This window comes from Cariama cristata, unplaced genomic scaffold (genome assembly GCF_000690535.1).
Source record: "Cariama cristata isolate BGI_N322 unplaced genomic scaffold, ASM69053v1 scaffold42268, whole genome shotgun sequence".
Classification (NCBI taxonomy): domain Eukaryota; kingdom Metazoa; phylum Chordata; class Aves; order Cariamiformes; family Cariamidae; genus Cariama; species Cariama cristata.
In genome coordinates this window covers 21,293-37,235 of record NW_009631436.1, presented here as the reverse complement: position 1 = coordinate 37,235, position 15,943 = coordinate 21,293, and the positions used below count along the sequence as shown (strand labels likewise).

The window sequence follows — 15,943 nt, the reverse complement described above, 5'->3', positions numbered from 1 at the left end:
ACAAAAAAAAAAAAAAAAAAAAAAAAAAAAAAAAAGGGTGTGTTAAGGTTTATCTAAGAAGCTTATGCACCTCTGCTAACAAGACCTCTTTCACTCTGGCATATTTTTAATCTTTCATGATGAAATAGAGTCAGTCCTTTAAAGTTCTGAGAATTATTTTTCTTGCGTTTTTACTCTGAAAGCGTAATATTTGGTGGCAGTTTGTTGATTAACTATTACAAGCACTGCAAGAAACAATTCTTGGTATAGGTTTTGTTCCTAAACCAGAATCTCTCTGAGATGTTTCCCTGATGAAACAGAGCTTTACCACTACTGCTAGTAGGTCACATCATGGTGCTCTCATTCAGATTTTTGTAGCCTGGTTGCACTTGAAACTTTTGCTGTTGTACCAATGTTGACTGGGAAAAATGGTCTCCACAGGTGTGTAAAGTGGTGTAAGGTGTGTGTGCAACCCAAATTCAGGAATACACTAGTGGAGGGATGAGGGAAGGTTGTAGTGATTACTGAGTGATGCTCTGACCTGCTCACTCATGCCTAGTATATGCAGGCTACATTAGAGTGGTGAGTTTAATGCAGCTTTTAAAATCAGAAAATTTCCTGGCTAGGGTATTAAAAGTCACAAAGTGCTGTTCTTCACATAGCTCATCTAACTTGACAAACTTATCCAAGTTATGCTGGCTGAAATAAGCTATGTGTAGAGCATTGCTGGTATGGGATGACTAGTTTTTTTAACGTAGAGCTGCCTACATTTCTAACCAAACAAGCTCCAAATTCCACGTGGCTTTTGCTGGAGTAAAAATCCTCGTTGTTACACTGAGCACATTAAGTTTATTTTGAGTGCTCTCTGGGCTTGTAAAATTCTTCATACGACAAATGCTCTAAGAATAACGTGGAGGAGTTTCATTTCTCTGAGCATCCTATAACCCATCGGTGTTGGGTCTTTTTGTTCACAGAATGGTTTGTCTCCATTGCACATGGCAACACAAGGAGATCATCTAAACTGTGTTCAGCTTCTGATTCAGCACAACGTGCCTGTAGATGACGTCACTAATGACTATCTGACAGCGCTGCATGTTGCCGCCCACTGTGGCCACTACAAAGTTGCCAAGGTTCTCTTGGACAAGAAAGCTAATCCTAATGCCAAAGCACTGGTGAGTACGCAGCGGGTTACTATTCACAGCTAAACATTCTTCCAAAGTTCTGGTGAGACTTATTTGAGAGTTATTTTCTGCCTGCTGATGGTTGACAGTGAGGATATGTTGTAATGCTACAGTCCGAGAGAGGATGCTCGAGGTTTAAAGTGTTAGTAATGTATCATGCAATCAGAGTAGACCTTTGCTTACAGAGAGTCAACAGTGATTTATTAATTTCTAGAGTAACTAGAGCACTTTTGCCTCCTGGTAGCTTGTTATAATTCTGAATAGATGAAGCAGCAGCAGATGTAACTTCTGTAGTTTTTGGTATGGTGAGAATTCTCATTTTCTAAATGTTTGTAAAGAGAAAATAATCAGCAACCTTTAAGACTGAGAGAATTTTTATTAGCTCTCAAAGATGTGAAACAGTAAAAAGTAGGAACGAGTTACATAATGAATATTTGTGGTATTTTATAATTATGTCGATGGAGTCATATGCCTTTCTACTTTAAAAACAACTTCAGTAACAAAATCTGTTAGTATAATTAAACTGCATACAAACTGAATGCATTAATGCATTTTGTTCAAAATTATACCAGCAATCCGTTGTTTTTAAAATGTCTTTTTGATTTGTTCTTCAATATCCATTTCAAACAAATTTACATTCTGATATAATTGGGCTGACTGTTGCTTTCACAGCCTGATGCTACTTATTCATTCAATTCCTGAAATATTATGTGAGTTCCTGAAACCCTGACAAGCCAGGTGGGATTGAATTTCTTGAAAACAGCACAGGCTGCATAGATTTCCTTCTCTCAGCCCTTCTGGTTTTTGTGTCAGATCAACCTGTCTTCAGGTGTCTTTGGTCAAGGTATTATGATAAATTTGTTCACTATAACCAGCAAGTGGGGAGGCTTGTAGGCCTGTAATATTTATTTTCACCTTCTGAAATAATCAAATCATCATTAGGTTTAGCTTGTCAGAGTTGCTGGCAGTGGCTTCTCATTGGTCTGGTACCTAGCCACAGATTTCTTTTTCCCCTATATCTTTTAGTGTTTCCTTTTGTTCTGTCCTGATCCCCACTCAGGATGATTAAGTAGAAGGAGCCTGAGTGCAGTTATCTGGAGCTCAAGCTCACTCTTCCCTGAAACACACCGGAGCTTACCCTGGACACTGTCCACTGCTAAGGAGAGAGTTGAGAGCTGCTCACACTTAACTGGAACAGACAATTGTAGTGACCTCACGTTACAAAAGCATATGATTTTCTTTACTATATGGCAGGTAAAAAAAAGGCTAATTTTGATCAGATCTGAGGGACCAGTTCTGTCAGCTGTTTTCAGAATTGTTCTGCAAAGGCTCTTTTGATGAATATACGGAGCGGCATCAGCATTCAGTGCACTGATGTTATTGTACCAGTTGTGGATGCTCTGGACAGCTGATTTTCCTGTTTAACTTGTTTTCTGTTGTATCATCTCACACTAAATAAGATGGTAGGTTTAAATATTCACTCTGCTGCACACACGATTTTTTTTAAACAAGGGGGCAAAATAATCGTAATTACAGTAAACTGGCAGGTGACGAATGAAAAAAAAAAAAGTAGTAAGATTAGTTTAGAAGAAGATCCAAATGCCAGAACTTGTAAAGGTAAGCTTGTTTTTTGCCAGCAGTTCTGAAAAGTCAAAAGAAAATCAATGAAAAAAAAACACAAATCCCAAAAAACTCCAACAAACCCCCCCCCACCCAGTTACCAGTGAATATGCTAAGCAAAAGTGAACTTTTTTATAGTTCTAGGTGAACTGAGAATTTTTTTAAAAATATATTTATTGAAGTGGGCAATATATTTCATAATTAAAACTGGCTATATGAAATCTCTTTTTCATTTTAGAAGTTTTTTCTCTCTTTTACGTGAAAAATTTAGTGAAGCCAAAACAAATCTACAGGTGTTTTGTTGAAACAGAAGAATGTTTTATGTGAATTCCATACCAATTCTACTTTTTAATGAGATATGCAGTATTAAAAAGTATGTTCTTTCTCATTTACAGAATGGTTTCACACCTCTTCACATTGCCTGCAAGAAGAACAGAATAAAAGTAATGGAACTTCTTCTGAAGCACGGTGCATCAATTCAAGCTGTGACTGAGGTAAGAAGTGGTCTTTTCACATTTGTCTTTATTTTTCCTACAAAATTCATTGGAACTATATCCATTAATATTTGAATATTTCTGAAAGACCATGTAGCAATCAAGTCAACAATTATTTTCAACTAAGTATTACCATATAATAAAACTGAATGATAAAATCTGTTGCCCTAATGGATCACAACACCCAAACATTTGATATACTTTGAGAATACGGTGGGAATAACAAGTGAAATGTAACAGCTTAAAATTTAAAAAAAGATCTATCATTTCTGCCAATTTTTGCCTGTAATTTAATGCACTGAAGGTGAAATTCATCCTGTTACAGAGATCAAGGTGTGAAGACTGTGCTTCACTCAGGTCCTATTTTGAAAGGTGGTTTAATTCAGACCTTGTTTTGGCTTTCCACACAGAAGTTATATTCACCCACCATCACAGGTCATCACAAATCAGCCAGACAGAAATCAATATGCTATTACTTCAACCAGCATGAGATAGTCTACACCCAGTTATTGGCACAATTTAGAGATTAATTAAAGGACCTATGGAAAAATTGGGTTGTCTATGTCTCTGTATATCCTACTAAGTTAGGAGGGAAGGTCACATATATGAATGACCACTGCAGAAGAAACCAAGATAGAAAAAGATAAACAATGCCATTGATTAAATGAAGTACAACTGGGAGGAGTTCATCTGCCCAAAATGGAGTTTCATTTGATGCATGGGGTTTTGTTCTAATTATTCAGTAGCAAACCATACAGTTCCCTTCCTGGCTTTCTTGAGATAGAAGGCAACCTGCCCTTGCTATAGCTCGTGTATCTCCAGACTAGTTTTTAAAACCCATAGGGGTTGTAGATGCAGTTTTCAGAATCTAATTTGAAGTCACGTTAGCAAATGAGTGAGAAGCACAAAGAGAACCTTAACAGAAAAGATGTGATACCTATCCTCTATACTAATCAGTCAATGTGGAAGTAGAAAAACTATCTTTTCCATTTTGTCCCTTTTAATGCAAAGAATTAAGACAATAGAAGCAACAGCAACGCTTAACTACACTGTCTAATGTGAGCGAACCAGGTTAACAGTCTGATCTGTACCCTCTGAAATGCTTTTTCAAGCAAAAACTTTCCAAAAGCAAGAGCTCTTCCTTTATTTCCTGTCACTGTCTCACCATGATCTTACATAATCTCAAACCACATTTGACTGCATTTGTTGAGATTCATTGTGGTACTTTACTGCAGGGCTCTACCTTCCTGCCTGCCTCTTTCACTGGCTGTCTGTATGGTAAAAACCTTTCAAGGCAGAATTAGGAGTTGGTACTCAGCAGCCACCTGTAAGCTGCTATTTCTCTAGTCAGAAAGAAGGTTTATATCTGGCCATCAAAACAAATTGACCAGAAAGCTTCAGAGTATTCCTCCCCAAAGAAATCAGAGAGCAAACAAGTGTTGGTTGTGCGATGTGAATAAACAATGCAAATGCAACAAGAGGAAACAGTAGCAAATGTCACAAATAGTCATTTTTGCATACAAACTGTTTATTAAAGGTAACGCTTGCTACCTTTCTCTATGCTAAATTCTGTTTTCCAGGTAGATTCCATACTTTCATTTGTATATACTGCACCTTTTTTTTTCAGCTGCAGGCTTGAATCTCTGCAGTTTGAGTTACTGTTTATGGTCAAAGATTACACACATGCATTGTATTTCCTGCAGTCTCATATCTTAAAAGCATTTACTAAATTACGTGAAACAGCAAAAAGAAATAACATACTCAACCAGTTATTCTGCCTTCCTGCTCATGAGAAAGGAACAAAAGTGTGTTTTCCTCACCCCTACCCTCCTGGGACTTGTGTACATCTCTGGGGAAGCTACCAAAATCAGGGGATTTCCAGAGATCCACTGAGCTTTCTCAGCTTGGTAGCAAACCCCTCTTCTGGAGCCTCTGTCTGACCATCGGTACAGCTATGCAGAAACTGCTGTGAAGAGGCTTTAGGGTAATTCTGTGTGGAGAAATATTAACCATTGATTGGATTTCTAAAGCAAAGTCCTTGAGGTCATGCCCTGCCCCTTCTCCCTCTCTCTCTTTCTCTCCAGTTGGGGTTTTATATCTTGTATAAGGGCAGTGGTGCAGATTTGTGATGGTGTCCCAAGGTCCTGGGAGAAGAGGGAATTCTCTTTAGCCTGTGTCATTTGTGCCTGTGCCTCTCTGGCTGGATGCCACAGTTCTGAATTCCCTGTCTCCTGGAAAAACAGTGGGGATGGAGCTCACCACTAAGTTCAATAGACCTTTTTGTTCATCCAAAAGCAACTGGATTCGGTGGGGACAATGGACACTGCATCTCTTTTGCATTAGCTGAATGTTCCAGAAAGTCTTATCTTTGTACCGGGAATGTTTTTACCTTTTTTTCTTTTCCCCTTGGCCCAAAATGATATTTAGCAAAAACTTAAGGAAGAAATCTTGCTTAGCTGTAGTTGATTTTATTTGATGAAGAATTACTGAATTTCTAGAATGTTTTTATATTTACTCAGGAATCATACTCATAGGTGTTTCCAATTCTGTGTGCCTTTTAGTTTAAAGCATGTGTATAAGCTTTTGAGAAGATAAGATCCTCTCAGAAGAGCAAGCATATGGATTTACTCACTTTAGAATAACTTATTTTTTCCCCATGGCACTCTTGTAAAGGAGTGTAGAAGCAGATATTTAAATTTGATTTTGGTTTGGTTTTCAGTCGGGCCTAACTCCAATCCACGTTGCTGCCTTCATGGGACATGTAAATATTGTATCGCAGCTAATGCATCATGGAGCATCACCCAACACTACCAATGTGGTGAGTAACAGGTTTCCTTTCAGTATGGCAGGACTGTGAATACATTATAATATCTGGGAGCATCACTGTAGTGAAACGCCTAATTCTGGTGTTCACCATCCATCTCCATAGCAGTTGTGGCTCCTGCTGGAGGTATGGGAAAGTGCAGCCTTTGGGAGATGCTTGACAGGTCAAGGAAACCTCAAAAGAGGCTGACCTTAACCAGACTCTATTCTCTTTCTGAAGTAAAGATTGAGAACATACTGTAGCTTCTCATATGTAATTTTTGAGATGTGTACTTGACTGTTGAACACTGCTTTCCCAGGACCCCGGGGGCCTGCCATTTAGGGAAAGTTCTGCTGTTATCAACAGATTGCAGCAGATTGTCGGGACATATTGCCTGTGTCCATACAGCCGTACAAGTGCGCTTTTCTACTGGATGTGCACTGTGTGCCCCAAGGTTCCCAGGACATGTATAAAAACTGAAGTCACTGTTAGATGGATATTAGAAAGTTGGGAAATGGGAGGAAAGTAGACTTTTGTTCATTCTTTTCACCAGTTTGGCCTCAAAACCTCCCTTTCACCTTCCATACACAGGTGCAATTAGAAGACAATCTTTTATTAAAGTCTTCATCTGCTAATTCTATTAGATTATATAAAAATGCAACACCATTTGTAAATTAGCAGATGTTTGTACCTAAAGACACATTGATGTCCAAAAATGTAGAAAGCAGTTTCCCTCCTGAATTTATTCTGGTTTCCCTGTATTTGCCTTTCATTAATCTAAGGCTTCATGGTCTTAATGTACTCAGTAATGATTTCTGTTCCTCTTATTCACTCATTTCAGTGCTTGTCAGATAATAAATGATAGTAGGGGCATAGCAGGAGGAAAGCCAAATATATGTGTATCTGAATATACAAAATTTGAAATAAATTTTTTGTTTGACTAAATTAGACTCTATTTAAATGGGAGTCATTTTTAACACAGGCAGTAAAATGCTATTAAATACAAAAATTGCACTGTATCCTTTCAACAAAAGACTAGTGACAAAGGCACTATTGTGTTGGGAAACGGACACTGAAATACACTGCTTTGTAGCATACAGCTAAGAGGTCAAATATTGACTTAATCTCCCATCTTCCTCACAGACAACTACTACAAAATATTCTAGTGGAGATTATGCTGAACTGGGTCACCAATATTTTTGTATTTATGAAACACATTGGGGTTTGGTTTTCCTGCAGTGTGTTTTTAATTTTTTTTTTTTTGGTGTTTTTTTTTTTTTGCGGCTGCACACTAGAGAGGAGAAACGGCACTGCACATGGCTGCCAGAGCTGGCCAAACAGAGGTCGTTCGATACTTGGTACAAAATGGAGCCCAGGTGGAGGCTAAGGCTAAGGTAAGGTGATGGTCCAGGCATGATAACCCTAGGTTATCTATATTTAACAAAGCAAGGAATCACATTCGTCTTGCATGTGTCTTTCAGGAAGAGAAAGGGAGATGAAGCCAAGGGCGTTGGCGTAATGACCACTGATATTTTGTTATATACTTTCTTACTGTAGTCATGAGTGATCTGTGTGTAAGAGAGAAGTCAGGAGATGTCAAGTTGATACCATGCTTGGTTTTTTGTCAGCTTTTAGTATAAACTATTACATGTTTGAAGAGTTTTGTTTTGGAGTGGGAAGCAAGGAGGGGGAGAAATGCCTCAAATCTGCTTTTATTTCTGCAAAGCTGTAAAGTCTAGGCTGCTAGTGTCTCTTGTCATATCCCTAAAGCATCAACCTGTATACATTCCAAAATAATTATACTTCAAAAGAACACCTCTGAAAGTAAGGAGGCACAATAAAGGGATGTAGCATAGGCTGGAAAGAAGGAACAGACCCTATAAAAACAATTGCAATTGAGGAAGATAAGAGGGGAGGAAAAAGAAATGATCAAGAGCCACTGAAGAAATATACAAAATTATGGAAATAAAAGAATTCCAAGAGACAGACATGGGAAGGAGATAAATAGGTGCAGTAAATAGCAGTCTTAATAGGTAAAACCAGGAAAACTTCTTTTTTTCAAATAGTGATTAAATGAATACAATTTCAAAGAAATCTATTTTTCATTGAGAAATTATCATCTGTGAATTGGTTCACAAATAAAGTTACTAGTAAGAATATCTACTTAGAAGGAACTACGGCTAAATATTTATAGCAGATACACTTCATATCTGCAAGCAGTCTGACAATAGAAGTGAATCATGTGGTCTCTAAATCTCCAAAGACAGCCTTGAAAGTGAGCAGCTCGTGCTCAGAAGCACAGGCATAGACTGAAAACATTCAAGAACCATAAAGGCTCTCCACCAATCAGAGGCGAATTTCCCTGCAGAGAAGCAGCATTCACATCCTGACACTCTCTCATCCTCTACCACCCAAAGGTGTAAAATCACGGGTGTAGGATGGGCATGGACAGAAGTGTCCCTAGCAGAGAACACCCCAGAACTATGCTGCAGGATGTGGAGTAGCGGTGCACAAAAGGTAGGAAATTCAGCAGGGAAAAATGGGGACAGAAAGATATTTGAATAGATTTATAAGGAACAGGAAAAAATGAAGTCATGGGCTTTCTTGGCCATACTGTTGTGATTGTGTGCTTAATCCAAAGATCGCACAACTGAGAATGGGGAGGACAAAAATACAAAACCAAATAATGAATAAGGAAGAAATTATCTATTAGACACTGAGAACAAGATCACGAACAACCACAGTATTTTCACTGCAGGAAAATAAATAAACAACACAACTCATGACAGGGCACTTGAAAACTATTAGAATTATTGCGTTCTGAACATGCAGTGGGAAAATGACAGTGGATTTCAGCACCATGCTTTATCTTCAGTTATATGCACTGTAAAGTTCTCTGCAAAGTATCAAACAAATAGTTCACCAGTAAAAAAGCACAAAATATGATACTTAATGCCAGCTACTAGGCAATATTATGCTAGACGCTTCAGGTCATCCCAAACAACGGATTGAGTTGTTAAATGTTGCTGGGAATCATAAAAGAGATCAAGATGTGAAGAATAGAGCTATGCATTCACTACGTTTTAAGAAAGGTCTCAAATTCAACAATGCACCTTAGTGGCAAAGAAAAGTGAGGCAAACCCAGAGTAAGAAGAAAATTGATCAGTTTATTTACTGTTATGGATTACATACCTGCTTGGAATATTATGTCATGCATCAACAAAGCACAAGGTATCTTTATTATATGACAAAGAGAAAGCCAGCGTGCAATATTCACTAGGTAAGACCTCAGTAGAGTTAATGCTTGTCTGCAGTTTTGAAAAGCGATAGAATCTGAGCAAATATTTTCTGTCAAAATACAAGCCTTAGCTTTCTTGTGTAGGACTGTGTTGTTTCGTTTATGTTTAGGATGACCAAACGCCACTGCACATTTCTGCTCGACTGGGAAAAGCAGATATAGTACAGCAGCTGCTACAGCAAGGAGCATCTCCAAATGCGGCTACGACGTCTGGCTACACACCCCTGCATCTTTCTGCTCGAGAAGGACATGAAGATGTAGCTTCAGTTCTTCTGGATCATGGTGCATCTTTATCTATCATTACCAAGGTAAGGGAGTTGCAAAAGTGATAGCTTCAAACCTGTAGCAAGTGCTACTTGTGAATTAAATGCTGCAAGAGTCATATACGCATACAAATAATGTAAGAATGAGCCACATTTTGTTAAAAGGGTACAAAGCTTCATGCTTTTACCTCAGAGCCTGATGTATAACGTATCACAGTGATCAAACATTCGTTTTCTCAGAATGAAAGGAATGCAGGGCAGAAATTCCTGACGGGAGTCGATAAGCTGTTACCCAGCCTCGTCCTTGGGCCTTTGGTGGTGTGAAAAAAGGAACTGACTCTTCCCTTTTTACAGTTGTTTTAATGTAGATAGGGCTTTGCCTTGCAAGGGCGGGCATCCAAACCTGCCACGGCAGTTGGGAATCTGCAGACTTGCTGCCTGTACTCAGGACTGTGTAAGGGGATGGATGGAAACAGCAGTATCCTTGTGGATCAAAGACAAACCTTACCCTGAGAAAGAGTGCACAAGGCTGCTATATAACTGCTCTCTCTTACAGAAAGGATTTACTCCTCTACATGTGGCTGCAAAATATGGGAAAATTGAGGTAGCCAACCTCCTGCTTCAGAAGAGTGCATCTCCTGATGCTTCTGGAAAGGTAGGACAGAAGAAGCCACTGCTGCTTGCACAGCAAATATCTTAAATGCATATAATATTCTAATAATATCGTTCTACCTACTTACCATCACACTAATATCCATAGCCTGGGTTTAACTGGAATGGGTTTCATGTAAAATTCCAGTCCCTGTTAGGACTGCCAAGAGCCAGCAAATCTTGACAAAAGTGACTTTTATTGTCATTAATTGACAACAAAATTATGTCCTGTCTGTACCTATCCAGGGGAATTGAGACAAAGCATTCTGGCCTTCCTGTCCAGACTATTTACAGTCCTTATCACAGCATTCAGGCGGCTGGCTCTGCTCCCCCAGGTCTCATGACAGGGGGCAAAGCCCAGTAGGACCTCAGGCTTTTTAAATCAGCCCAGCTTGGATTTTTACAGATCCAAGGGACAGTTTACTTATCCACTGCAGTAAAAGAAAAACATTGCTGAGGGTGTGACCTCAGGGTCAAAATTCCTTACCTGCTCTGTCCTAGGGGCAGCACAGATATGTGCTTCTCTGTTCATCTTCCCTGGGAAAAGTGAAAAAGGCTTTCACAGCTCAGTAAGGATTTTCAAATCTCTGTTTTATTTTTTTATTCTAAAGTTATCAAAGACTCTAGATACATGAATGCATAACAAATGTGTTTCTTCACCTTATCTACTCCAATTTTCCAAACTCTGAAGTTTTCCCTGGAGAGGGTCTGTAACAGCACTTGTTTGTTCTGCATGTGTTTTTAGAGCGGTTTAACACCACTGCATGTAGCTGCACACTACGATAATCAAAAAGTGGCACTCCTACTCTTGGACCAGGGAGCTTCACCTCACGCATCTGCCAAGGTACAAGTGGCCACTCTGGGGGAACAATACCTGGGCTTTTTGTGTCACTTTATTCCTTGTTTACCTCAGTTCTTTCTAGGCTGTGCTGTATATGCTTGCGATTACGCGGGGCTCAGTGACCTTGTTTATTAATGTCTCACAACCACATAAATCTGTTAGAATAATTCTGCAGGTGAATAAAATAGCAATAAAAAAGCAAATATAGGTGTAGAAACATTTAAAATCTCTGGTTTCAGTAAAGTTCCACCTCAGTGAATACTGAGCCTTGCTTTCACTTGTTCGGTCTCCTTAGCACCTTTCCAAGCCAACCAACTTTCTATCATTGCATCTTAACATCTGTGCAGGGCAAGCTTGGAGTTAGTGCCTTGCTACACAGCGATGATTCTCCTGTATTGTGCCACAGGGTGACTTTTGAGGTGTGATATGTTTCTCAGCACAATGTATGTAATTATTAATGTGCTTCACAGTACTTCCACCACAGTATAAATGGACTGGTGAGAAAATAAAACTGCTAGTCACAGCCCTGCTTTGATTGCAATTTACTGTAGGCAAGACAACACATAGTGTAAGATTTCCGGGGATGTGAAAGAATAGATGTTTAAATGTACTCTATTTCTGAGTAGAAGAAAAAATTTAGAGAAGCTTAAAGTGTCTATGTCTTTTGTGGATCCCAGTTTTAAGTATGGATCAATGATCGATAGTTGGACAGCAACAATAAGTAAAACAGGGTGGAAGCATATATAGGTTCAAGTGGGGTAAGTGCAGTGTAAATACCTCACAAGAAACAACCCAGATACATTCCTAAAATCACTGCAGAAAAACACTGTGGAAAAGAGAGATCTAGTGGAAAAGCCAGTATCATAGATAGACAGACAGCTCTCCTTGATTGCCATCCTCTCACACATGACTGAATACAGCCATAACACTGGAGGCCTTCTGCATGGCTAAAGAAGAGGATGGAGTTTGTCATACATAGGAGATCCCAGAGTTTATAGTGCAAAAGAGAGGAAAAGTTAAATAAACATGGATAGCCAGCAGCAACAGCACAGTTTAAAATCTATAATGTCGATAGTGGCAATCTGCCAGAGCAGTGCCCCAGGAGGTGAACTGCAGTGATCTCTGATCTTTTACTACTGCAACACAGCACTTTTAAATGCCACTGTGGGGAAGAAAGGGCCTTCTGAAGAGGATGAGAGGACACTGACCCAGTTTTCACTGAAAGAAACTGCCTGTGGAAGCCGTGCATCCTGTAGGGGCAGGGATTGCAGCAGCCACAGCCAAGGGCTTGGGAAGTCCAAACCAAGGTGGAAGCACGATAAACTATGATATAATATTACACAAACTCATGTGTCAGGTCACCTTAGCTTCCCCATCTGTAACAGAACAGTTTTGCAGCTGCCACTTCAGGCCTTCATGCCAGCTGTAAGTTTTCCTAAAAAAAAGCATTTATTAGTATTCTGCAGCAAGTGAACCACAGCAACACTGAGTAGAGCATCAATACTAAATAAAATTAACGGTAGCATGTTTGTTGCTTTAGGCACCCACTGTGCAGTCATCTGAAAGATGATGTTGGTAACAGCAGATGATTTCCCATTTCTTTTGTAAATGTGGTCTAATAAATGAATGTGTTATGCCATATCTTGTCACTCGCTCCACAGTTAGTTTCATCAGCGCTTGCTTTTCCTGTGACACTCCTGTCTTGAACACTGATCTTAAGAGGGGCTCTGTACCCTGGTCCAGCAGCATTTGCCTTGAAGAGTGATCGATGAAAGGCTATGGGAAGTGGCCATGTCAGCGTACAGCGCTGTGATACAGTTATTCTGATGAACAATTCTTCTTTTTTATAGGCAAAAATTAGGCTTGTGCCTAATTTTAATTTGGCATCCACTACAATGCTTTTTTTCCTCTCCTCCCTGCCTCCAAAGCCTCCGTTTTTCTCTGTTCCTTCATCTTTAACCATTTTCCCTTTTTACCTCTTTTCCCGGGCAGCCAGAATAACCCAATACCTTTCCTTCCAGAATTCTCCGTTCCCTTCTGTATCTATGCGTAGTGGCAGAGCACAGCCCTTATGAGGAGAAGTTGCAGACTGAGACTGAGCTGAATTTCAGCTTTTATTTTTCAGCTCTCTTTCTGCCTTCTCTTGGGAACTTGCTGCCTTCCATTCCACTGAAAGCAATTTCTGAGGAAAAGGCTTCAAAACTGCATTTCTTATCCTACAAAATATACATGAGCTCCATTTAAAATACACAGGGTTTAGCATATACTCAGGATTTAGCATGTAATATTTAGGATTTAGTCAGTGCTCCTGTGGCAATGGCTGTTTTACATGTCAGTCTCATGCAGGAAGTCTAAGGGAGAGGATTGTGGTTTATTTTCCTGAAGCACTTTATCTTCAAAGTGAAAATTCAGTGGCTGTATGCTTCCCTTATTTATTGTGGCACTGTGTTTCCCAGGTGTCATTTTGAAGTATCTTAGTATCTAAGGTCTGACTTGAATCTGAATTGAATTTTTGAAGGTTCCAGAACCTTTTCCACATGGAGTTAGTGCTGTGTGTCTCTCGCTTCTAGATTACTATTAAAGCTCCCTTGTAATCGTTTGTGTGCCCCTCTGTGTTTATTCTTTGCTGCTACCTGCATCGCGCTGCATCTGTTGTGTGCTGCCTTCCCATATAGTCCAGCCCTGCTTCCCCGTGGGGCGCAGGGAGGAGCCACGCCAGGTGATTGCTTTGTGCCTTTAGATAGATTTTATTGGACTGTGTAATCTGAGATGTACACGGTACTTATGATACTGTACGAAATGGTTTATGCAGCTAGGGTCTCATCCCCGCCCCCCACCTTCTTCCTTAGTCACATGCATACAAGTGCATATTTGCCATTTGCTTTAAAATGAGGGCTACTACATTTCTGAACGACAGAAAGTTCTTGATTAAACGGTCATTGTAATCTGTACCAAAAGCTGGTCATACCTTAGTCAGTGTGTTGGTGTTTGCATGCTAATCAGTTATTCTTTATATCCATTTATGTATTTTTCTACCAAATCTATCCTTTTTTAGAATTATAAAATTTTATCATGCAATAGATACTGCAGTTTTATTTTCAGTAGTGGGCTCACTGGGTACACATACTAAAAGGAATAAAAAATAAAGAATGAAAGACTCTAAAGTTACATGCTTTAATTTTCCCTTGAGCTGAACAAAACCAGCCTGTCAGTAAGGTTAGGGTAAATGCTGCAAGAAAGGCCATATTTCATGTACATAATGCTTTTATTCACACTGGGAAATTGGGAAGAAAAACAAACAATAACAGCTGTTCTGAGTTATGAACACACATCCTGCTCTTCTGTTTGTTAAAGATTTTATGTATGTTTAACAAAAAGTAGCAAATGTCTGTGAAATGAAACTCAAATTCCTATTGCTATAGGTTGTGCTCTTCTGAAAAGATTTTTTTTTTTCCCAATTTTGAAAGTTTCTTTCAGAATCCTCCTATTTGTAGCAGTACTTTCAAAACCAGATTATTTAAAGCTCTGATACACTTAGTGGTACAACTAGTTAATAATGTATTTGACTATGTTTGAAAGAATTTTTAGAACTAATGACTTACTTTCATAGAGTTGGGTAGGTTCAGGAAAGTGATTTATCATATTGTTTAATGAGTAGCTTGCAATGAAGTGCTTTCTGTTGACAGAATGGTTATACACCACTGCACATAGCTGCCAAGAAAAACCAGATGGACATAGCAACTACACTGCTGGAATATGGTGCTGATGCCAATGCTGTAACCAGGCAGGGTATCGCCCCTGTACATCTTGCCTCTCAGGACGGCCATGTGGACATGGTGTCACTGCTTCTTACTAGAAATGCTAATGTAAATCTCAGCAACAAGGTAAGTGTTCCCTCTGCTTGGTGCTAAGGCAATAAACAAACATGGTGATGAGAAGGATAGGGACCTGCAGTTAAATTTTGTCCACTGTGATTCTGCACATTTTGAAAACCACTGCAGGTGTTTGAATACACATCATTTCTTCTAGCAAAGAGAGCAGCATGCAGCATGCCATGTCGCATTGAATGAACTGTATTTCATAGTACCCAAGTTTTAATGATAAGCACATGGTGCAGAGGAACTTATTAATCCATCTCCCTTCCTTCCACATTATGCCTGTCTGCCAAAACATGCCCTGAGAGAAAATGTCTTCCTCCCGGCAGCAGTTAGTGGGGTTGGCGTGTGTCATTTATGAGCCTCTAGATATATGCCTGCCCATTAAGCCGTGGTAATAACTAACTTGTTAAGGGAAGCTGATTTTTTTTTTTTATGGAATAATAACAGCAAATTTGTCTGAGATTTTGTTCATTAATATAAGTGACTCTTCTTCCCCAGTGGGTGTTCCTTACAGCACAGTGACTTTTGCTGTAATTTCTCCTGGGGGCAAGAAAAGGAAGTTGGTAGATTTTAGTTTCTGTATGTATGAATTTATAGGCTATTAAGTCTGCTCTGTAGTAATGTTTCTAGCAAATGGGCAGCCTTAATTCTTTAAATGTCCCGCTAGACATCAGAGATGTTGTACAGTGTGGTTTCAGTATGGATTTATGTGGCTAAAGTACAAAGGCAAGAGACAAATTTTTCATGGAAAATATTTCTTATTCTCAGCAGGTAGAAAGACACAGTGTCCTCTGAGGCTGTGGGTGAATCTGCACAAGGCTGCTGTGTTTTCCTGTTTCTGACTTTACAGTTTGGTTATTTTTGGGCCCTCCTTCAGGAAGCTTCTCTTGCAGATGTTGATTCCCACCGCGACACACCCCCCCCCCCCCCCACAC

At 39.4% G+C, this 15,943-nt stretch overlaps 1 protein-coding gene across 1 annotated transcript in view; it reads left to right on the top strand.

The window, feature by feature from the left end:
- Positions 1-15,943, top strand: part of LOC104166114 (ankyrin-3-like) — a gene marked incomplete at its 5' end in the record, with an annotated part of 43,771 nt that overhangs the window by 11,908 nt on the left and 15,920 nt on the right. The window contains 8 exons of the mRNA XM_009705940.1: positions 954-1,151; positions 3,176-3,274; positions 5,994-6,092; positions 7,373-7,471; positions 9,486-9,683; positions 10,195-10,293; positions 11,035-11,133; positions 14,817-15,014. Of these exons, the coding sequence (XP_009704242.1) occupies positions 954-1,151; positions 3,176-3,274; positions 5,994-6,092; positions 7,373-7,471; positions 9,486-9,683; positions 10,195-10,293; positions 11,035-11,133; positions 14,817-15,014 (1,089 nt within the window). The remainder of the gene's footprint in view (positions 1-953; positions 1,152-3,175; positions 3,275-5,993; positions 6,093-7,372; positions 7,472-9,485; positions 9,684-10,194; positions 10,294-11,034; positions 11,134-14,816; positions 15,015-15,943) is intronic.